This window comes from Protomyctophum parallelum, assembly GCF_964188405.1.
Source record: "Protomyctophum parallelum genome assembly, chromosome: 3".
Lineage (NCBI taxonomy): Eukaryota > Metazoa > Chordata > Actinopteri > Myctophiformes > Myctophidae > Protomyctophum > Protomyctophum parallelum.
Window position 1 is genome coordinate 18936748 of NC_139698.1, and position 17362 is coordinate 18954109.

At 44.2% G+C, this 17362-nt stretch overlaps 1 protein-coding gene across 1 annotated transcript in view; it reads left to right on the forward strand.

Moving 5' to 3' along the window:
• Nucleotides 1-15153, forward strand: part of LOC310856573 (potassium-transporting ATPase alpha chain 1-like) — a gene marked incomplete at its 5' end in the record, with an annotated part of 26160 nt that extends 11007 nt beyond the window's left edge. The window contains 14 exons of the mRNA XM_083762045.1: nucleotides 613-722; nucleotides 1155-1289; nucleotides 2389-2581; nucleotides 3362-3537; nucleotides 4352-4488; nucleotides 5539-5689; nucleotides 6431-6599; nucleotides 7530-7684; nucleotides 9588-9711; nucleotides 10703-10848; nucleotides 13452-13585; nucleotides 14118-14219; nucleotides 14517-14608; nucleotides 15071-15153. Of these exons, the coding sequence (XP_083618171.1) occupies nucleotides 613-722; nucleotides 1155-1289; nucleotides 2389-2581; nucleotides 3362-3537; nucleotides 4352-4488; nucleotides 5539-5689; nucleotides 6431-6599; nucleotides 7530-7684; nucleotides 9588-9711; nucleotides 10703-10848; nucleotides 13452-13585; nucleotides 14118-14219; nucleotides 14517-14608; nucleotides 15071-15099 (1853 nt within the window). The 3' untranslated portion in view covers nucleotides 15100-15153. The remainder of the gene's footprint in view (nucleotides 1-612; nucleotides 723-1154; nucleotides 1290-2388; nucleotides 2582-3361; nucleotides 3538-4351; nucleotides 4489-5538; nucleotides 5690-6430; nucleotides 6600-7529; nucleotides 7685-9587; nucleotides 9712-10702; nucleotides 10849-13451; nucleotides 13586-14117; nucleotides 14220-14516; nucleotides 14609-15070) is intronic.
• Between the last annotated feature and the right edge of the window lie 2209 nt (nucleotides 15154-17362).

The window sequence follows — 17362 nt, forward strand, 5'->3', positions numbered from 1 at the left end:
TCCTCCTGTCTACATGTCGAAGTGTCCTAGAGCAAGACACTGAACCCCAAATTGCTCCCGATGTGCTGGTTGGTGCCTTGCATGGTTTCCGCCGCCATCGCTGTGTGAATGTGTGTGTGAATGGGTGAATGTAATGCACAATCTATGTAAAGCGCCTTGGATAAAGGCGCTATATAAATGCACCATTTACCATTTACTGAATGAGGGGGGCCACGAAAACATCATTTTACTATGGCCAAAGAGATGCAAATGCCACTCCTTTCCATACCATTATGTATACCTGGCAATGCAGCATCCGGGGAGAATTGCTTTTTTCCCCCCACCGAAGTCTCCTCAACTTGGAACGCGACATTTTGCGCTGAACACATCTATTTAGAAATCCATGTCGTACAACCCATCTCCACTAGCTAAAAAGTGCTGGGCTTGCGCCCCGAAAATAGCTGATATACAAGCCCTCAACGCGTTGCAGCGCGACGAGTTGTGAGCTTGTATAGTGAGCTATTGTTGTTGTGAGCTATTTTCGCCATTTTTGTCCATGAGTGCCCTGTTTTACGGGGATATCATCCCCTGCCCTCTCTAACGCTCTCTGCACGTCCCTCCTGTCGTCCACAGGCCAGAGCTTTGACCAGTCGTCAGAGACGTGGCGTTCCCTGGCCAGGGTGGCCGGGCTGTGCAACAGAGCCACCTTCAGACCGGACCAGGAGGGAATTCCTATTCCCAGGGTATACACTATAATATGTCATAGAGTCTCTTGAATAGTTTTCATTTCGTTTTTTGTCACATTTTAGTCACCTGGAATGTTTTAGTGTCTAGTTTTAGTCGACTAAATCTACAGTTGATTTGGTCGAACAAGATGTATTTTATAGGTATATTCACTAACTCTGGGGGAGCCCAGGTTCGAACTGCGGCGACTTTGCGGTTACCATGCAGCCACTCTACCCCTGAGCCACCGCCACCCAAGAATGGTATAGCACAGGTCTCCACCAGACCGGGTTGCCTACCCAGGGCTATACCGCCATCTTTTGGAAGGCAGCCAGACTTCGGCCTGGCGGAGACAATAAAGAAATGTGTAAAAAAAACTAAAAGGAAAAGAAAGCTGTGTTACTTGCGACTTTGAGAAAACTGTATAACTCGCACTCTCTTGTGTCTTTCAGAGGACTGTGGTCGGAGACGCGTCGGAGACCGCCCTGCTGAAGTTCACAGAGCTGACCATAGGAAACATTGAGCAATACCGCAACCGCTTCAAAAAAGTGTGCGAGCTTCCCTTCAACTCCACCAACAAGTTCGCGGTGAGTGAGTGTGTGTGTGTGTGTGTGTGTGTGTGTGTGTGTGTGTGTGTGTGTGTGTGTGTGTGTGTGTGTGTGTGTGTGTGTGTGTGTGTGTGTGTGTCGTGCGTGCGCGCACACACACACGCACAGGGAAAAGAGGGAGTCCGTAATCCCTCCTATACACAGAGCGGCTGGGAAACGTTGAAGCCGCCCCCACTTTTCTACTGGGCAAAGCTGAAACTGCAGGTGGGCAAAGTATAATACAGTACATATACAACAAGAGTGCTCGTTCCATGAACCCCTTCATGGAGTTTGAGCACTTCCACGTTCTGGGCAGCCAATTTCGATGCCCAAAATGAAGAAGTATACGGACTAGTAGCTATAGCGTTCTTCCAGGGGCTTCAAACTAGAGTTGTTTTCCGATACTTATACTGGTATCGGTTATACTCGGGCTGATACCACCCTCAAGTACTTGTACTCGGTACTCGGAAGCGGCCCCCGATATACTTTGACCCGCAGCAAATCACCAAAGACAGCCGATCTACACAAGCATAAAATGAGTGTCATCGTATACTGTATAGATCGGAGATCCATCTGCATCTATGAGAAAAAGGGGGTAAAATAAGTGGTTACTCAAACAAAAATAAAGCACTCGTATCGGTACTCAAAATTAAGTACTTGTACTCGTACTCTGTCTGAAAATAAAATGGTATTGGGACAACACTACTTCAAACGCCAGTGAGCAACTTCCAATGAAATGAATAGCTGGGGGCGTTGAACTCTGCTCCCTAGTTTATATATATATATATATATATATATATATATATGTGTGTATATATATGTGTTTGGATGTGCAGGAGTCCCTTTTTTGTCTCATATATATATATATATATATATATATATATATATAACTATATGCCTATAGACAAATCCACAGAGGGGTGCCCTGGGCGCGGCCATTACTGAGGTGTAATCCATGGAGCAGGTGCTCCGTAGGCCAGGTGTGGCTAATCAGTGCTGCTGTGCTTAATGGTACACCTCAGTAATGGCCGCACCCAGGCAACCCTCTGTGGATTTGTCTATACCTTCCACCTTACCTCTCTCTCTCTGTCCTCCTCAGCTCTCCATCCATGAGCTAGAGGACCCGCTGGACCTGCGCTACCTGCTGGTGATGAAGGGGGCGCCAGAGCGCATCCTGGAGCGCTGCTCCACCATCCTCATCAAGGGCCAGGAGCTCCCGCTGGACGAGCAGTGGACAGAGTCCTTCCAGACCGCATACATGGACCTGGGAGGGCTGGGCGAGAGAGTGCTGGGTGAGAGAGAGACACAGAGAGACACAGAGAGAGAGAGACAGAGAGACACATGCAGAGAGAGAGAGAGAGAGAGAGAGAGAGAGAGAGAGAGAGAGAGAGAGAGAGAGAGAGAGAGAGAGAGAGAGAGAGAGAGAGGGGAGAGAGAGAGAGAGAGAGAGAGAGAGAGACACGCAGAGAGACAGAGAGACACACAGAGAGAGAGAGAGAGAGAGAGAGAGAGAGAGAGAGAGAGAGAGAGAGAGAGAGAGAGAAATAAATAAATGGAGTATCCATTTGAGGGGTGCTAGCCACTCCTACTGTATATACAGCTATAGAGATTGTTTTGTCCTAACACAAACATAAACCATTGACCATAAACCATTGACCATAAACCATTGACCATAAACCATTGACCATAAACCATTGACCATAAACCATTGACCATAAACCATTGACCATAAACCATTGACCATAAACCATTGACCGTAAACCATTGACCATAAACCATTGACCATAAACCATTGACCATAAACCATTGACCATAAACCATTGACCATAAACCATTGCCATTGACAATGAATGTAGAATTGACCTCATCTGAGGACGAGCAAATCGGCCATTTTGTCAAATTCCCATTGACAATGAATGGAGAATTTAGGTCATGTGAAATAAAGAAAGAAAGAAAGAAAGAAAGAAAGAAAGAAAGAAAGAAAGAAAGAAAGAAAGAAAGAAAGAAAGAAAGAAAGAAAGAAAGAGAAAGAAAGAAATTAATGTGTGTCCTCTCCTCCCCGCCCCTGTCAGGGTTCTGTAACATCTATCTGAACGAGAAGGAGTTTCCTCGAGGTTTCCGCTTCGACCCTGACGAGATGAACTTCACCACGTCCAACCTGTGTTTCTGCGGCCTCATCTCCATGATCGACCCTCCCAGAGCCACGGTGCCCGACGCCGTCATGAAGTGTCGTACCGCTGGCATCAGGGTGAGAGAGACAACGCAATGACACTTTTACCATGGTTAAATAATGACTGAGCTCGTAGATCGGTTATTTTCAGCATGAAACCAAGTGTAAAATGACTTGTGTTTCATTTATACTGGGTCACTTGTCCACTATAGTCCCTTCCTCCCTGGAAATAAAAACGTCTGGGTTTCTGAGGCTAGTCCCTTCCTAACATTTAGTATTATAGATTTTTATTTGTTGACGAAATTGTCAATATATTTAGTCATAGCTTAGTTTTCATTTAGTTTTTAATCAGTTTCCGTCAATGAAAAAAGGGTAGTCGACGAACATGTTTCGTCAGTATTAGACGACAAAGTATTAGACGACAAAAACAACACTGCGCCGGAGAGAGAGAGAGAGAGAGAGAGAGAGAGAGAGAGAGAGAGAGAGAGAGAGAGAGAGAGAGAGAGAGAGAGAGAGAGAGATGCAACCCCTTGCTCATATAGCACAGCAACATAATATATATTGGTATCACTTCTATCCTAGACGTTACAGCTTTTGACCAGAGGGGGGCAATATTACACATGAATGAGTAGTGCATGCAGATTGTCAAAGGTTTTGCCTGAGTGTACTACTGTGTGTACTGTAGTGTGTATTGTGTGTACTGTGTGTACTGTGTACTGTGTACTGTGCCATTTGAGTTGTCTTTCTAGAATATTGACTCTCTGAGATGAGCTCACATCATTTTGCATCATATAGAATACGCATTTTGGTGACACAAAATGAAGATACATTGTGTTTATTTTCAACAACATTTTTAGTGGAACAGCAAGCTTTCTTTTCACCCGTGTTCCAGGTTGTCATGGTGACAGGAGATCATCCAATCACAGCCAAGGCCATTGCAGCAAATGTTGGTATCATCTCAGAGGGCAGCGAGACGGTCGAAGACATCGCCATCAGGAAACGCATCCCCGTAGAACGAGTCAACCCCAGGTCTCTTCTCTTCTCTTCTCTTCTCTTCTCTTCTCTTCTCTTCTCTTCTCTTCTCTTCTCTTCTCTTCTCTTCTCTTCTCTTCTCTTCTCTTCTCTTCTCTTCTCTTCTCTTCTCTTCTCTTCTCTTCTCTTCTATTCTCTTCTCTTCTCTTCTCTTCTCTTCTCTTCTCTTCTCTTCACTTCTCTTCTCTTCTCTTCGTACCAAGAACTGGCGGACCCAAGTGCAGACACAGACAAAGACCAGTTCTAAAGTTCAAGGGTGTTCAGTGAAACAAACCTGGAATGAGGAGAGAAAGGTGTAAGGCAGGCAGAGCAGAGCAACAGGGCAGGCAGGTGAGATCTGAGGTGGACAATGAGTTCAGGCCAAATAAATCCAACATGCAAAAACTAAATCAATACAGGAATACTGAAGTTCACAGGGAACATATCAGATATCACTACAAATAGTTTACTGGCTATAGAAGCATCTACCAACGATGTGGCGACATGGTAATGATAGAATTAGAAGACCAGGGCTTTATAGACTGGAGGTGATGAGCTGATGACAGGCAGGTGCGTTGACTGGTGAGAATGAGGGGACTGCATGGGGACAGGTGAGCCAATTAAGTGGTAACTGGAGCCAAGCCGACGCCCACACAGAGCAAAGACACTGAGGCTTCGTACACACATAAAGAACAACTGTTCTGTGCTCTGTGTTTGTTGTCATGGCCGCCTCAATGCTTTTCCAATGGAAGTCACGTGGTTTGACCAAACAGTTGTGTTTGATTGGGGGAGGGGGGGAATCAAACACAAGCGTTTAGTCAAACCACGTGACTTCCATTGGAAAAGCATTTAGACGGCCATGAAACACAGGCAGAGCACAGAACAGTTGTTCTTCATGTGAGTACGAAGACTGACAAGACACAGACAAACAAGGAAAACACATGCAGCCCTGCCTGGGACTGTGACACTCTTTATGATGTTTGCGTGTGTGTGCGTGTGTGTGTGACTGTGTATGTGTGCGTGCTTGCGTGTGCGCGTGCGTGTGTGTGTGCGCGCGTGCGTGCACAGGGAGGCACGTGCGTGCGTGATAAACGGAGGCCAGCTGAAGGACATGTCCAGTGACGAGCTGGACGATGCTCTGAGGAACCATCCTGAGATGGTGTTCGCCAGAACGTCTCCTCAACAGAAACTCATCATAGTGGAGAGCTGTCAGAGACTGGTACGTTCACGCACGCACGCACGCACAGAGGCACACACACAGACACCTTAACTCACTTCCAGTATTCTCACACGCCTTTATTTCTTACCTCAGGCACTGTGTAAATACGTAGATAATTTGTTTGTTTCTTTGATTGATCTCTCTTCCCCTTATTATTCTTCCCTTTCTTTTTTCTATGGAAATAACAAAGAATGATGCTTTAAGCACTAAAAGTACCTGTAAAGGGCTTTCTTTTTTATTTACAAGCTTATACCACAAAAAGTACAGGTTCTGTGTGGGTCTTAGATATTTACAAGCTTTTGCCACCTACGGTACAACCAAAAGGTCTCTTAGCTTATTTCCAAGCTTGTGCCACAAACTGTAAAACCCTTTGGTTGTATACAGTTTGTAGCTTACAAAGTTTGCTACAAACTGTACAACCAAAGCGTCTCTTTTCACAAAAGACAATGCCATCGTGACAATGACATTCTGTTTCATGTGGTGTAACGCTGAATGCTGTCCCCCTCTCCACTCCCGCAGGGTTCTATCACGGCGGTGACATTCTGTTTCAAGTGGTGTAACGCTGAATGCTGTCCCCCTCTCCACTCACGCAGGGTTCTATCACGGCGGTGACATTCTGTTTCATGTGGTGTAACACTGAATGCTGTCCCCCTCTCCACTCCTGCAGGGTTTTATCACGGCGGTGACATTCTGTTTCATGTGGTGTAACACTGAATGCTGTCCCCCTCTCCACTCTCGCAGGGTTCCATCGTGGCGGTGACGGGCGACGGCGTGAACGACTCCCCGGCCTTAAAGAAGGCGGACATCGGCATCGCCATGGGCATCGCCGGCTCGGACGCAGCGAAGAACGCCGCCGACATGATCCTACTGGACGATAACTTCGCTTCCATAGTCACTGGAGTGGAACAAGGTGTGTGTGTGGGGGGGGGGGGGCTTGAAATGAACGAATTAAAGGGATAGTTCAGAATGTTTTCACTTAAGCTGTATGCTGCTACTTGCCATTAATATAGTGGCAATATAGTGGCAACTGTATTAATTGTTTGCCCGAGTCCCGTGGTGGGAGTTCTGCTCTGGTTTTGGTGAAATATTAAGTAGTTACTGTCATTCCGGGGGGGGCACAGGGGGCCACGCATTAAAAGTTAATTAATTCCCAAAACAAGCGTAATTTGTATTGTTATACCATATAGTGCAAACTTCCTTTAATTTTTTACCCCTCTATCACACGGAACTATGTTCTCACCCTTTTTTGGACCCCAAAATGATACATAATCTGGTGGCCACGGACCCCCATCTGGAAATGTTTTGTGCCAGGGACCCCCCCCCCCCAAAAAGATTAAAGCGGTGTTTTGTTGGCTCGGTTCAAACAAAAAGTTAATAAAACCCACACTGGTGCACCTTGGATATAGTTTATGCAGGCAGAGATCACGTCCACAACTTTACATAATATTTGCAGATTTTACTGATCCAAACATGAACATAGACACTACAAATGTACAAGGCATTCTTTGTTTCTGGTAAAATAATTAAAAAATAACATTTGTTCACCCAGGTGCATAGTACCCCAATCATAAGCCCTCATGGAGAGGCGCCGTGTGCCTGCACAAATAAGAATCGGATGAATCTAAAATATATACTACTAATAATTTCAACCAATTTCAAAAATAATTTCAAACAAACACAATTTTTTTTGGTAGAAATGGCTTCTACAAAAAAGGTTTGAGAATGACTGCAATACGGTATCATATAACTTCACTGCCTGTGTGTGTGTGTGTGTGTGTGTGTATGTGTGTGTGTGTGTGTGTGTGTGTGTGTGTGTGTGTGTGTGTGTGTGTGCCATCAGGCCGTCTGATCTTTGACAACCTGAAGAAGTCCATAGCCTACACGCTGACCAAGAACATTCCAGAACTGACTCCGTACCTCATCTACATCACCTGCAGCGTGCCCCTTCCTCTGGGCTGCATCACCATCCTCTTCATCGAGCTGGCCACCGACATCGTTAGTAAACCTATTGTCTGTCTGTCTGTCTGTCTGTCTGTCTGTCTGTCTGTCTGTCTGTCTGTCTGTCTGTCTGTCTGTCTGTCTGTCTGTCTGTCTGTCTGTCTGTCTGTCTGTCTGTCTGTCTGTCTGTCTGTCTGTCTGTCTGTCTGTCTGTCTGTCTGTCTGTCTGTCTGTCCTGTCTGTCTGTCTGTCTAAATGTCTAAGTGTCTGTCTGTCTGTCTGTCTGTCTGTCTGTCTGTCTGTCTGTCTGTCTGTGAGACTTATAACTGAGTCACTGGCTCTACCATGTATTGATTTCTCTTTCTTTCTCTGTGTCTCTGATAGTGTTCATTATGATATATACACAGTATATAATTTAGTTATTTGTTAGTTTTTCAAGGCCAGTTATTATGTATGGTCCAATGAGTTTTTTTTTTTTTTTTCAAATGGCATGTGTAGACAAATGTAATCAGGTGTGAAAACCTCTCTACAAAAGTTTTAAAAATAAATCATCATCAAATCTTTACAAATTCCACTGAGAAATGGCCTCTCTGCCCCGGCCAGGACAGGTTAATTAATCAATACAAGACTGGTATAAATCAAAACACTCGCTTGCTGCAGCCGCTTACATGAATAATTGGTCTTTTGACCCTTTGCTACAACCTCTGTCCAATTTTCCTTGACTCCTTGACTCTCTTGACTCTCTTGAAAAGTATTCTTTTAGTTTGGTCTTCTGCCCCTGCAAGGGAATTTATGTCTTTATAAATGATTGTAAAACATAGATTAGTTACGTAACCAACAGCAGCCAATTTAGCTACTACAAACGTTATGCAAAGCTCGGCCAATCACAGCGGAAGTTAGGTAGGACGGTTACTCCGGAAGAATAATAATAAAGTGTAGCCTCGGACCCATGGCTTATACTTGCCGTATCTGTGAAAAGAAAAGCCTGGTCACAACGTAAGGCAGAGAAGCTATCGGCGGATGTATCCTCCGGAACATCCGTCAGATGTGTTCCCCCCGGATACGATATTTTCCCGAACAATCACAACACTTGTTTCATTCGCGGAGAATGTAAACTGATTTGTAAAGCATCAACGTCATTTCCTTGGGCGATACTTCCGCTAAAATCCCGCAAATTCCGCCAAAAAAAAAAAAATAGTCTTTACAGCGTAGGTCTTGCCCAGGGTGAATAAAGTGTGACAATAACTATAGTCACACGAATAATATTAATTATAATACATTTTAAGACAGAAGCTGCAGTTCCATAGAAAGTCTGCACCTCGTGCCATGACATTACATACAATAAATAAAATAATAATAATAGCCTAATAATAATAATCAATGTGTTTATGAACTGTACTTTGATAAGTTGATCTGAGGTCACCATGGTGAAGTCACTCACTCACTGCCTATACTGTAGTAACAGGAATCAACCGGTTCCACAGGAACTGAGATTTCATCAACAGCTATAGTTGACAGTTCGGGAGGATGATGAGAAACAGTACAGAGTGTACAAAGGAAGGCCTGTTTGCAGCATACACTACGCGGTATAGTAATAATAATAATCAGACTTCGTCACACGACGGTGTCGTACGTCAAAAATAGCAGATCTGCAAGCTCGCAACGCGACGCTACGCATGGCGTTGTGAGCTTGTAGGCCTGCTATCTTTGGAGCATAAGTTAGCCTAACTATAGTCGTTTCAGACTATATGAATTGGACAGTTGGTGGAAGATGGCCAGCGTGTCTGGCACAAACGTCCCCCGCAGGCCTGCCGATAAACATCGTTAGAGGACTATTTGTGCTATCTCTTTGATAATGCACAGAGGCAGCATGCAGGACGTCTTTCTGGACCTGTCTGTCTGTTTGTGTACTGTATTTATTTATTGCCTTGTGTCTTCCTGCCTGTCTGTCTCACCACAGTACCCATCTGTCTCGCTGGCCTATGAGAAGGCAGAGAGTGACATCATGAACCTGAAGCCCAGGAACCCGCGAAGGGATAGGCTGGTCAACGAATCGCTGGCCGTGTACTCCTACTTCCAGATCGGTACGATCTACATGTGTGTGTGCGCGCTCGCGTGCATGCGTGTGCGCGTGTGTGTGTGCGCGTTAGGGGAGGGACACTTCACTTTACCTCCCGATTCGATCCGATCTCGATACCTAGGGTGCCGATTTGATTTATATTGTGATTCTTAAGTATGTTGCTTTTTTTTTTCTTTTTATGGTTAAAAACAGGAAAAATAAATTCACGCATATTAATATTGTGCAGGAGAAGTTACAAGCCAAAAGGCTTATCGAGAACTTCCCCTATTTTGAAGAATCAGTCATTAAATATAAACAAAATAATACCAGTAATACATTCAAATAGATATTTTTTCCTCCCTCCAAGTTACTTTGCTTTTACGGCGATATAAACCATGAACAGTTGAATCATACTCATCATTATCTGGATGCATCCAGATAATCTTTCCGACATGAAAAGAATATCCGATTCTGAACTTTAAAATCGATTAAAAAAAAAACAATATTTGAGTGAATGGATTTTGTTTTGCCCTAGTGTGCGTATAGCATCATGTATACATTACACACTGTGTGGAAAGTGATGTGATATTGTCCTAAAAAACATTTGTCTTGTCCGTGTCTTGTGTCTTACGCCATCAAACAAAAGTGTTTGGTCAAACCATGTGACTTCCATTGGAAATGCATTGGGGCGGCCATTAAACACGGACAAACACGGACACAAGACGGGTGTTTTTTAGGCGTGATTGAGGCCTTGTGGATGGGTCTCTACGACAAGACGCGGAAATTGAAATTCATTCATTCATTCACTCACATCAAGTTTGTGCGTGTGTACATGCATGACGATACATGATGATTATGTGAATCAAATGAACATACTTTATACACAAAATATATCACCAATCGTGCATCACATAACAAATTCATAACATTTCTATTTAACTTTTCTAAATGTTACTTATGTGATGTGTCTCTCTCTCTCCCTCTCTCTCCCTCCCTCTCCCTCCCTGTGTATATAGGTGCCATCCAGTCTTTCGCAGGCTTCACAGACTACTTCACAGCCATGGCCCAGGAGGGCTGGTTCCCTCTGCTGTGTATCGGTCTGCGTGCTAAATGGGAGGACACGCACCTCCAGGACATGCAGGACAGTTACGGCCAGGAATGGGTTAGTAGTGCAGGAGACACACCATGAATAAGCACCACATTAATGGGTTAGTACTAGTAGTGCAGGAGACACACCATGAATAAGCACCACATTAATGGGTTAGTAGTGCGGGAGACACACCATGAACTAGAAAAAGTGCCCTTCTGGCACAGGTCTCCACCAGGTTATCCACAGATCCGTGCAGTTAGAGGTAAAAACACTTTTCGGCCAGTTATAGCGCCACCTTGAGGCTGAGTTGAAATTGTTCATGTGGCATTTCGTCCTCGGCCTAGTGGGAATGTGGGTGCACAATTTCACGGAAATCACGCGATGTGTTCATGATTTGCAGCATTTTGTTTGAAACTGAGCACTCCTGTGAACTTTGGAAGCCAATCTTAACCAATCAGGATGGAGTCTGATAAATCTGAAAGACCCGTTTCGTTGAATGGCTCTAGAGAGACTGTGTACCAATTTGCGTGATGTTTGGACAAAATCTGTAGGTGTACTGTGCAAAAACTTGTTTTGCACAAAGCGGCCTCCTGGTGGCGCTATAACAGGCCGTTCTGGAAAGTTTGGGGCAGAGGTTCATGGTTGGCATCCAGGGAGTGTGTGTGCAAAATATGGCATTGAAAAACTTGTTTTGCACAAAGCGGCCTCCTGGTGGCGCTATAACAGGCCGTTCTGGAAAGTTTGGGGCAGAGGTTCATGGTTGGCATCCAGGGAGTGTGTGTGCAAAATATGGCATCGACCGGGTTAACGGTGGCCGAGATTAGCTGTTCACGGACACACGGACACACGGACACACGGACACACGGACACACGGACGGACACACGGACGGACGGAGTGCAAAACATACTCTCCCCACATGCCTTCGGCCTGGTGGAGACAATAAGCACCACATTAATGGGTTAGTAGTGCAGGAGACACACCATGAACTAGAAAAAGTGCCCTTCTGGGCACAGGTCTCCACCAGGTTATCCACAGATCCGTGCAGTTAGAGGTAAAACACTTTTCGGCCAGTTATAGCGCCACCTTGAGGCTGAGTTGAAATTGTTCATGTGGCATTTCGTCCTCGGCCTAGTGGGAATGTGCGTGCACAATTTCACGGAAATCACGCGATGTGTTCATGATTTGCAGCATTTTGTTTGAAACTGAGCACTCCTGTGAACTTTGGAAGCCAATCTTAACCAATCAGGATGGAGTCTGAGAAATCTGAAAGACCCGTTTCGTTGAATGGCTCTAGAGAGACTGTGTACTAATTTGCGTGATGTTTGGACAAAATCTGTAGGTGTACTGTGAAAAAACTTGTTTTGCACAAAGCGGCCTCCTGGTGGCGCTATAACAGGCCGTTCTGGAAAGTTTGGGGCAGAGGTTCATCGTTGGCATCCAGGGAGTGTGTGTGCAAAATTTGGCATCGACCGGGTTAACGGTGGCCGAGATTAGCTGTTCACGGACACACGGACACACGGACACACGGACACACGGACACACGGACGGACGAAGTGCAAAACATACTCTCCCCACATGCCTTCGGCCTGGTGGAGACAATAAGCACCACATTAATGGGTTAGTAGTGCGGGAGACACACCATGAATAAGCACCACATTAATGGGTTAGTAGTGCAGGAGACACACTGTGAATAAGCACCACATTAATGGGTTAGTAGTGCAGGAGACACACCGTGAATAAGCACCACATTAATGGGTTAGTAGTGCAGGAGACACACCATGAATAAGCACCACATTAATGGGTTAGTAGTGCAGGAGACACACCATGAATAAGCACCACATTAATGGGTTAGTAGTGCAGGAGACACACCATGAATAAGCACCACATTAATGGGTTAGTAGTGCAGGAGACACACTGTGAATAAGCACCACATTAATGGGTTAGTAGTGCAGGAGACACACCGTGAATAAGCACCACATTAATGGGTTAGTAGTGCAGGAGACACACCATGAATAAGCACCACATTAATGGGTTAGTATGCAGGAGACACACCATGAATAAGCACCACATTAATGGGTTAGTATGCAGGAGACACACCATGAATAAGCACCACATTAATGGGTTAGTAGTGCAGGAGACACACCGTGAATAAGCACCACGTTAATGGGTTAGTAGTGCAGGAGACACACCGTGATAATACAGTCTGGAGAAAAGGAGAAAAGCTAAAATGTCATTTTTTTGTGTTGACTTCAAATTGTACTCCATGTACTACCAACAGAAGCTTTTTTTAAATATATATATTTATTTTAAAACGGGTATACACATGTATTCTTTTCAAAGGTCAATTTCCCTATCAGATATCTGATCTTGAAACGTCAGTCATTTAAATCCCACCTTGGGCCTATAGTAACGCCCTCTCCTCTCCTCTCCTCTCCTCTCCTCTCCTCTCCTCTCCTCTCCTCTCCTCTCCTCTCCTCTCCTCTCCTCTCCTCTCCTCTCCTCTCCTCTCCTCTCCTCTCCTCTCCTCTCCTCTCCTCTCCTCTCCTCTCCTCTCCTCTCCTCTCCTCTCCTCTCCTCTCCTCTCCTCTCCTCTCCTCTCCTCTCCTCTCCTCTCCTCTCCTCTCCTCTCCTCTCTCCTCTCTCCTCCCCTCCCCTCTCCTCTCCTCTCCTCCAGGACTTCAGCCAGAGGCTGTACCAGCAGTATACCTGCTACACAGTGTTCTTCGTCAGTATAGAGATCTGTCAGATCTCCGACGTTCTCATCAGGAAGACTCGCCGTCTCTCCGTGTTCACGCAAGGCTTCTTCAGGTCAGTGGGACGCCTCTCCAACCTTCCATAATCCTGTCCATATATATGGCCACCTCTGGGGGACCTCCGCCAGTGCCTTGCGCACCGTGGGGCCCTGAGTACCCACCCTTAAAGGAAATAAAAATATATACTGTTTTTTGAGCAGTGCAGACTGCTCCAATGAAGGGCAATGTGTGTCCCTATATGTCTGTTTGGAGTACGACCCATTGACCCCTGCAGATGATTGGGGTCGCATTCGGTTCACACACTGTTGAGCAGCCCCGGCCATTCACACTGAGCAGTCAGCTAATCGAGGTCGCATTTTTTGAATGATGTTTGAAAAATAGCCGAAATATAGTAGATCTACAAGCTCACACAACGCATCACGATGCAACATGTACAAACAAACTATAGTACTCTCACACCTGACAACAACCCTGTATATAACTAACGGTGTGTGCGTGTGCGTGTGTGTGTGCGTGTGCGTGTGCGTGTGTGTGTGTGTGTGTGTGTGCGCGTGTGCGCGTGTGCGCGTGTGCGCGTGCGCGTGCAGGAACAAAGTGCTGGTGAGTGCCATCGTGTTCCAGATCTTACTGGGTAACTTGCTGTGCTACTGCCCTGGGATGCCCAACATCTTCAACTTTATGCCCATCAGGTACACAGAGGTTTTATTAGCACACATACATTTATATTTAAATGGCATTGTCATTGTTATTTGTACTTTGCTATCTCCCCATTGGCGTTGCAACATGGAGTGGGGAAACATTTTCAGTTTTCTTTTTTTTACACTTAATCAGGTGATTATTATGAACACCTGAGAAAATGATTTGTACTGATTAATCAAAAAACATGATTCAAAATCTATTTGGAAGCACCCCTCACCAACCTTAGTCCAGTCGGACCAATGCTATGTCTAACCAAAGGATGCCTCCCGAATTGTGTGTGTTTTCAGGGGCCAGTGGTGGGCCGTACCTATTCCCTATGGAATCCTCATCTTCGTTTATGATGAAATCAGGAAACTGGGAGTCAGGAGAGCCCCGGGAAGTAAGTGAACATTGTCCATCTATTCGTTCCTCTGTCCAGTTGTTCGACCAAAAATGGAATAATGACTGTTAAAGGCTTCATTATACTTTAGAATCGTGGATATCGAAGATAGCTGATCTAAAAGCCCTCGTCACGTCACGGCACGACACGTTGTGAGCTTGTAGAACAACTAAGTATAACTAAAAAGAACTAAGTAACCACACTAAGTATTAAACTGGCTTAGTTTGAGATCATATTAAATATTAATCCATCCATCCATCCAGCAAAAAATAGCAGAGCAAGCGACATATTTTGCATACTTTAATAATTGATCATTCATAAAAAATGTTTTGCTTCTTTTCCCTTTGGAATATTAAAAATAGAAAAGAAAAAAGTAAAAATATGGAGATAAGAGGTTTCCTTTCTCTCTCTCTCTCTATCTCTCTCTCTCTCTTTCTCTCTCTCTCTCTCTCTCTCTCTCAGGTTGGTGGGATCAGGAGTTGTACTACTGAGACCATCCATCCATCCATCCATTCATTCATTCATTCATTCATCCATTCATTCATTCATTCATTCATTCATTCATTCATTCATTCATTCATTCATTCATTCATTCATTCATTCATTCATCCATTCCTTCATAATTCATGATTAATTTATCCGTTATCATTTACATAAATCCAATGGCTCCATTATAGCTTAGCCTGGAATCCAGACTGATTCGCAAAGTGAACATATAAAAGAAAGAAAGGCAGAAAAAGAAACGCTGAATTCCGTCTGTATTCCAGGCTACCATGTCATTACCTTGTAGTGCATTCACAGATGCACCATCACATCTTCATGGTCTAATTTGCATGTCGATTTAGAATGTTTTTTTTATAGACCACCCTCTGCACCGTTCAAGTTCATATTACATTAAAGAGCCTGTCTAATTCACCTGGTAATAGCTACATGGCCATCATCGATGAATCGTTTAAACAAAATGGCCTCTATTCCAGCTCTGTGGCTGTGTGTGTATGCATTATTATACTTGTATGAATAAACACTGTTGTAAAACTATGACTCTGTCGATATTTGAGGTATAGGCCTAGTGTGTGTGTGTGTGTGTGTGTGTGTGTGTGTGTGTGTGTGTGTGTGTGTGTGTGTGTGTGTGTGTGTGTGTGTGCGCACGCGCATGTGCGTGTGCATGCGTGTGGGAGCCAAGACTAGCTAGCTTAGACTTTCCAGCTGTAGTTTAGTATAGTAAGTAAGTACCAAAAGTATACTCATTATACGCAGAATGTCCCATTTCACAAGTTTTCAAATTTAAATATCAGATCTACAAGCTGTAGATCTGCTATTTTCAAACGGATGAAATGTATAAAGGGTTAAAGTGGTCGAATAATTGTAGTGAAGTAAAAGTATACAACGTTTGCCTCTGAGATGCAGTGGAGTATTAAAGTAAAAGTATTGATAATTATGGAAATAATCGAGCAAAGTATACCTCAAAATTGTAAGTACAGTACATGAGTAAATGTACTTAGCTATATGTTATTTACACCACTAGGTTATTTGATTCTTTGAAGTATGAATGACTCAATGGAATAATCGATAGTTGCAGCCCTGCTGTTTTGCCCAGCTCTGTATGGGCCTGTGGAACAGCCAAGGTCAAGGTGGATGCTGCAGTGCTTTTCAACCTTTTTAGGGGTTTCACTTCTAGTGATTTTTACTAGTTGACTAGTTGCCTATAGTTTACTAGTCGACTAGTTGTTTAACCCATTATGTAATTATTGTTTTCGTCTTCTTTTTTGTTAATAATATTTGTACATTTAAAAACTGTGTATACATTGGCGACTGTAACTATAATCTACCTGATCTCGAGGCATACAAAAACTAGTTTTCTTATCAACTAGTCTAGTCAACTAGTCTACCAACGAGGTCAACTAGTGGATTTACTAGTCGACTAGTTGAATAGTCGACTAGTTGCTTAAAGCCAAGGTCCATTATTTATTCAGCATTTGAGCCACGGACCATCAATATTTTGGTATCGTTGGATAATATTTTGTCCATAATTCCATGCTGTATTGATGTTGGTATACCAAGAAAGGAGAGACAACAGGCAGATGTTGGTCAAAATAACGAATTATTTTATATTCTCTAATTAGACTTGTAAATTAACCAATGCAGATGGTAACCAAATTAAGTTAATAATGGACCCATAGATCTTCAACTCTTGAGAGCGTACATTATTGTTGTCAAACCAACTCTCATTTTTGGTGTTAGCATTACGTTATGCTTTAGCTATTTAAAAATAGCAGATCTACAAGCTCATAGCGCGCCACCGAGTGGCACGCTACGAACTTGTAGGTCTGCTATTTTTGAAAAATCGAAGAACGACTGACATAGAAACATAGCTTTTTCTGAAAACCGTCAGGATGTAGAAGACATTTTTAGAATCTGATCTCAGGTCAGAATGGGTTGCAGGGGACCATCTGGAACCCCCTCAAGGACCTTGGTGGTCCCAGAACCACCGGTTGAAAACCACGGCTATATATACTGTATAGTGACCTTGGCTTCCGATAAGAGATGCACAGAGATAAACAGGGGGGGGGGGGGGGGGGGGACACCAAAGCAAGCAAAAGCCACTCTGTAGTATATCAGCATCCATTAATTCCTCCTCATTCACTTCTACACAGCATGACTCGACAGAATCCACTTCCTGTGTGGAGAGGGAGCTAGGGGGCGCGCCGGTGACGCTGTTGTCCCTTTTTTCTAGGACAGTGCATTGAGTTCATG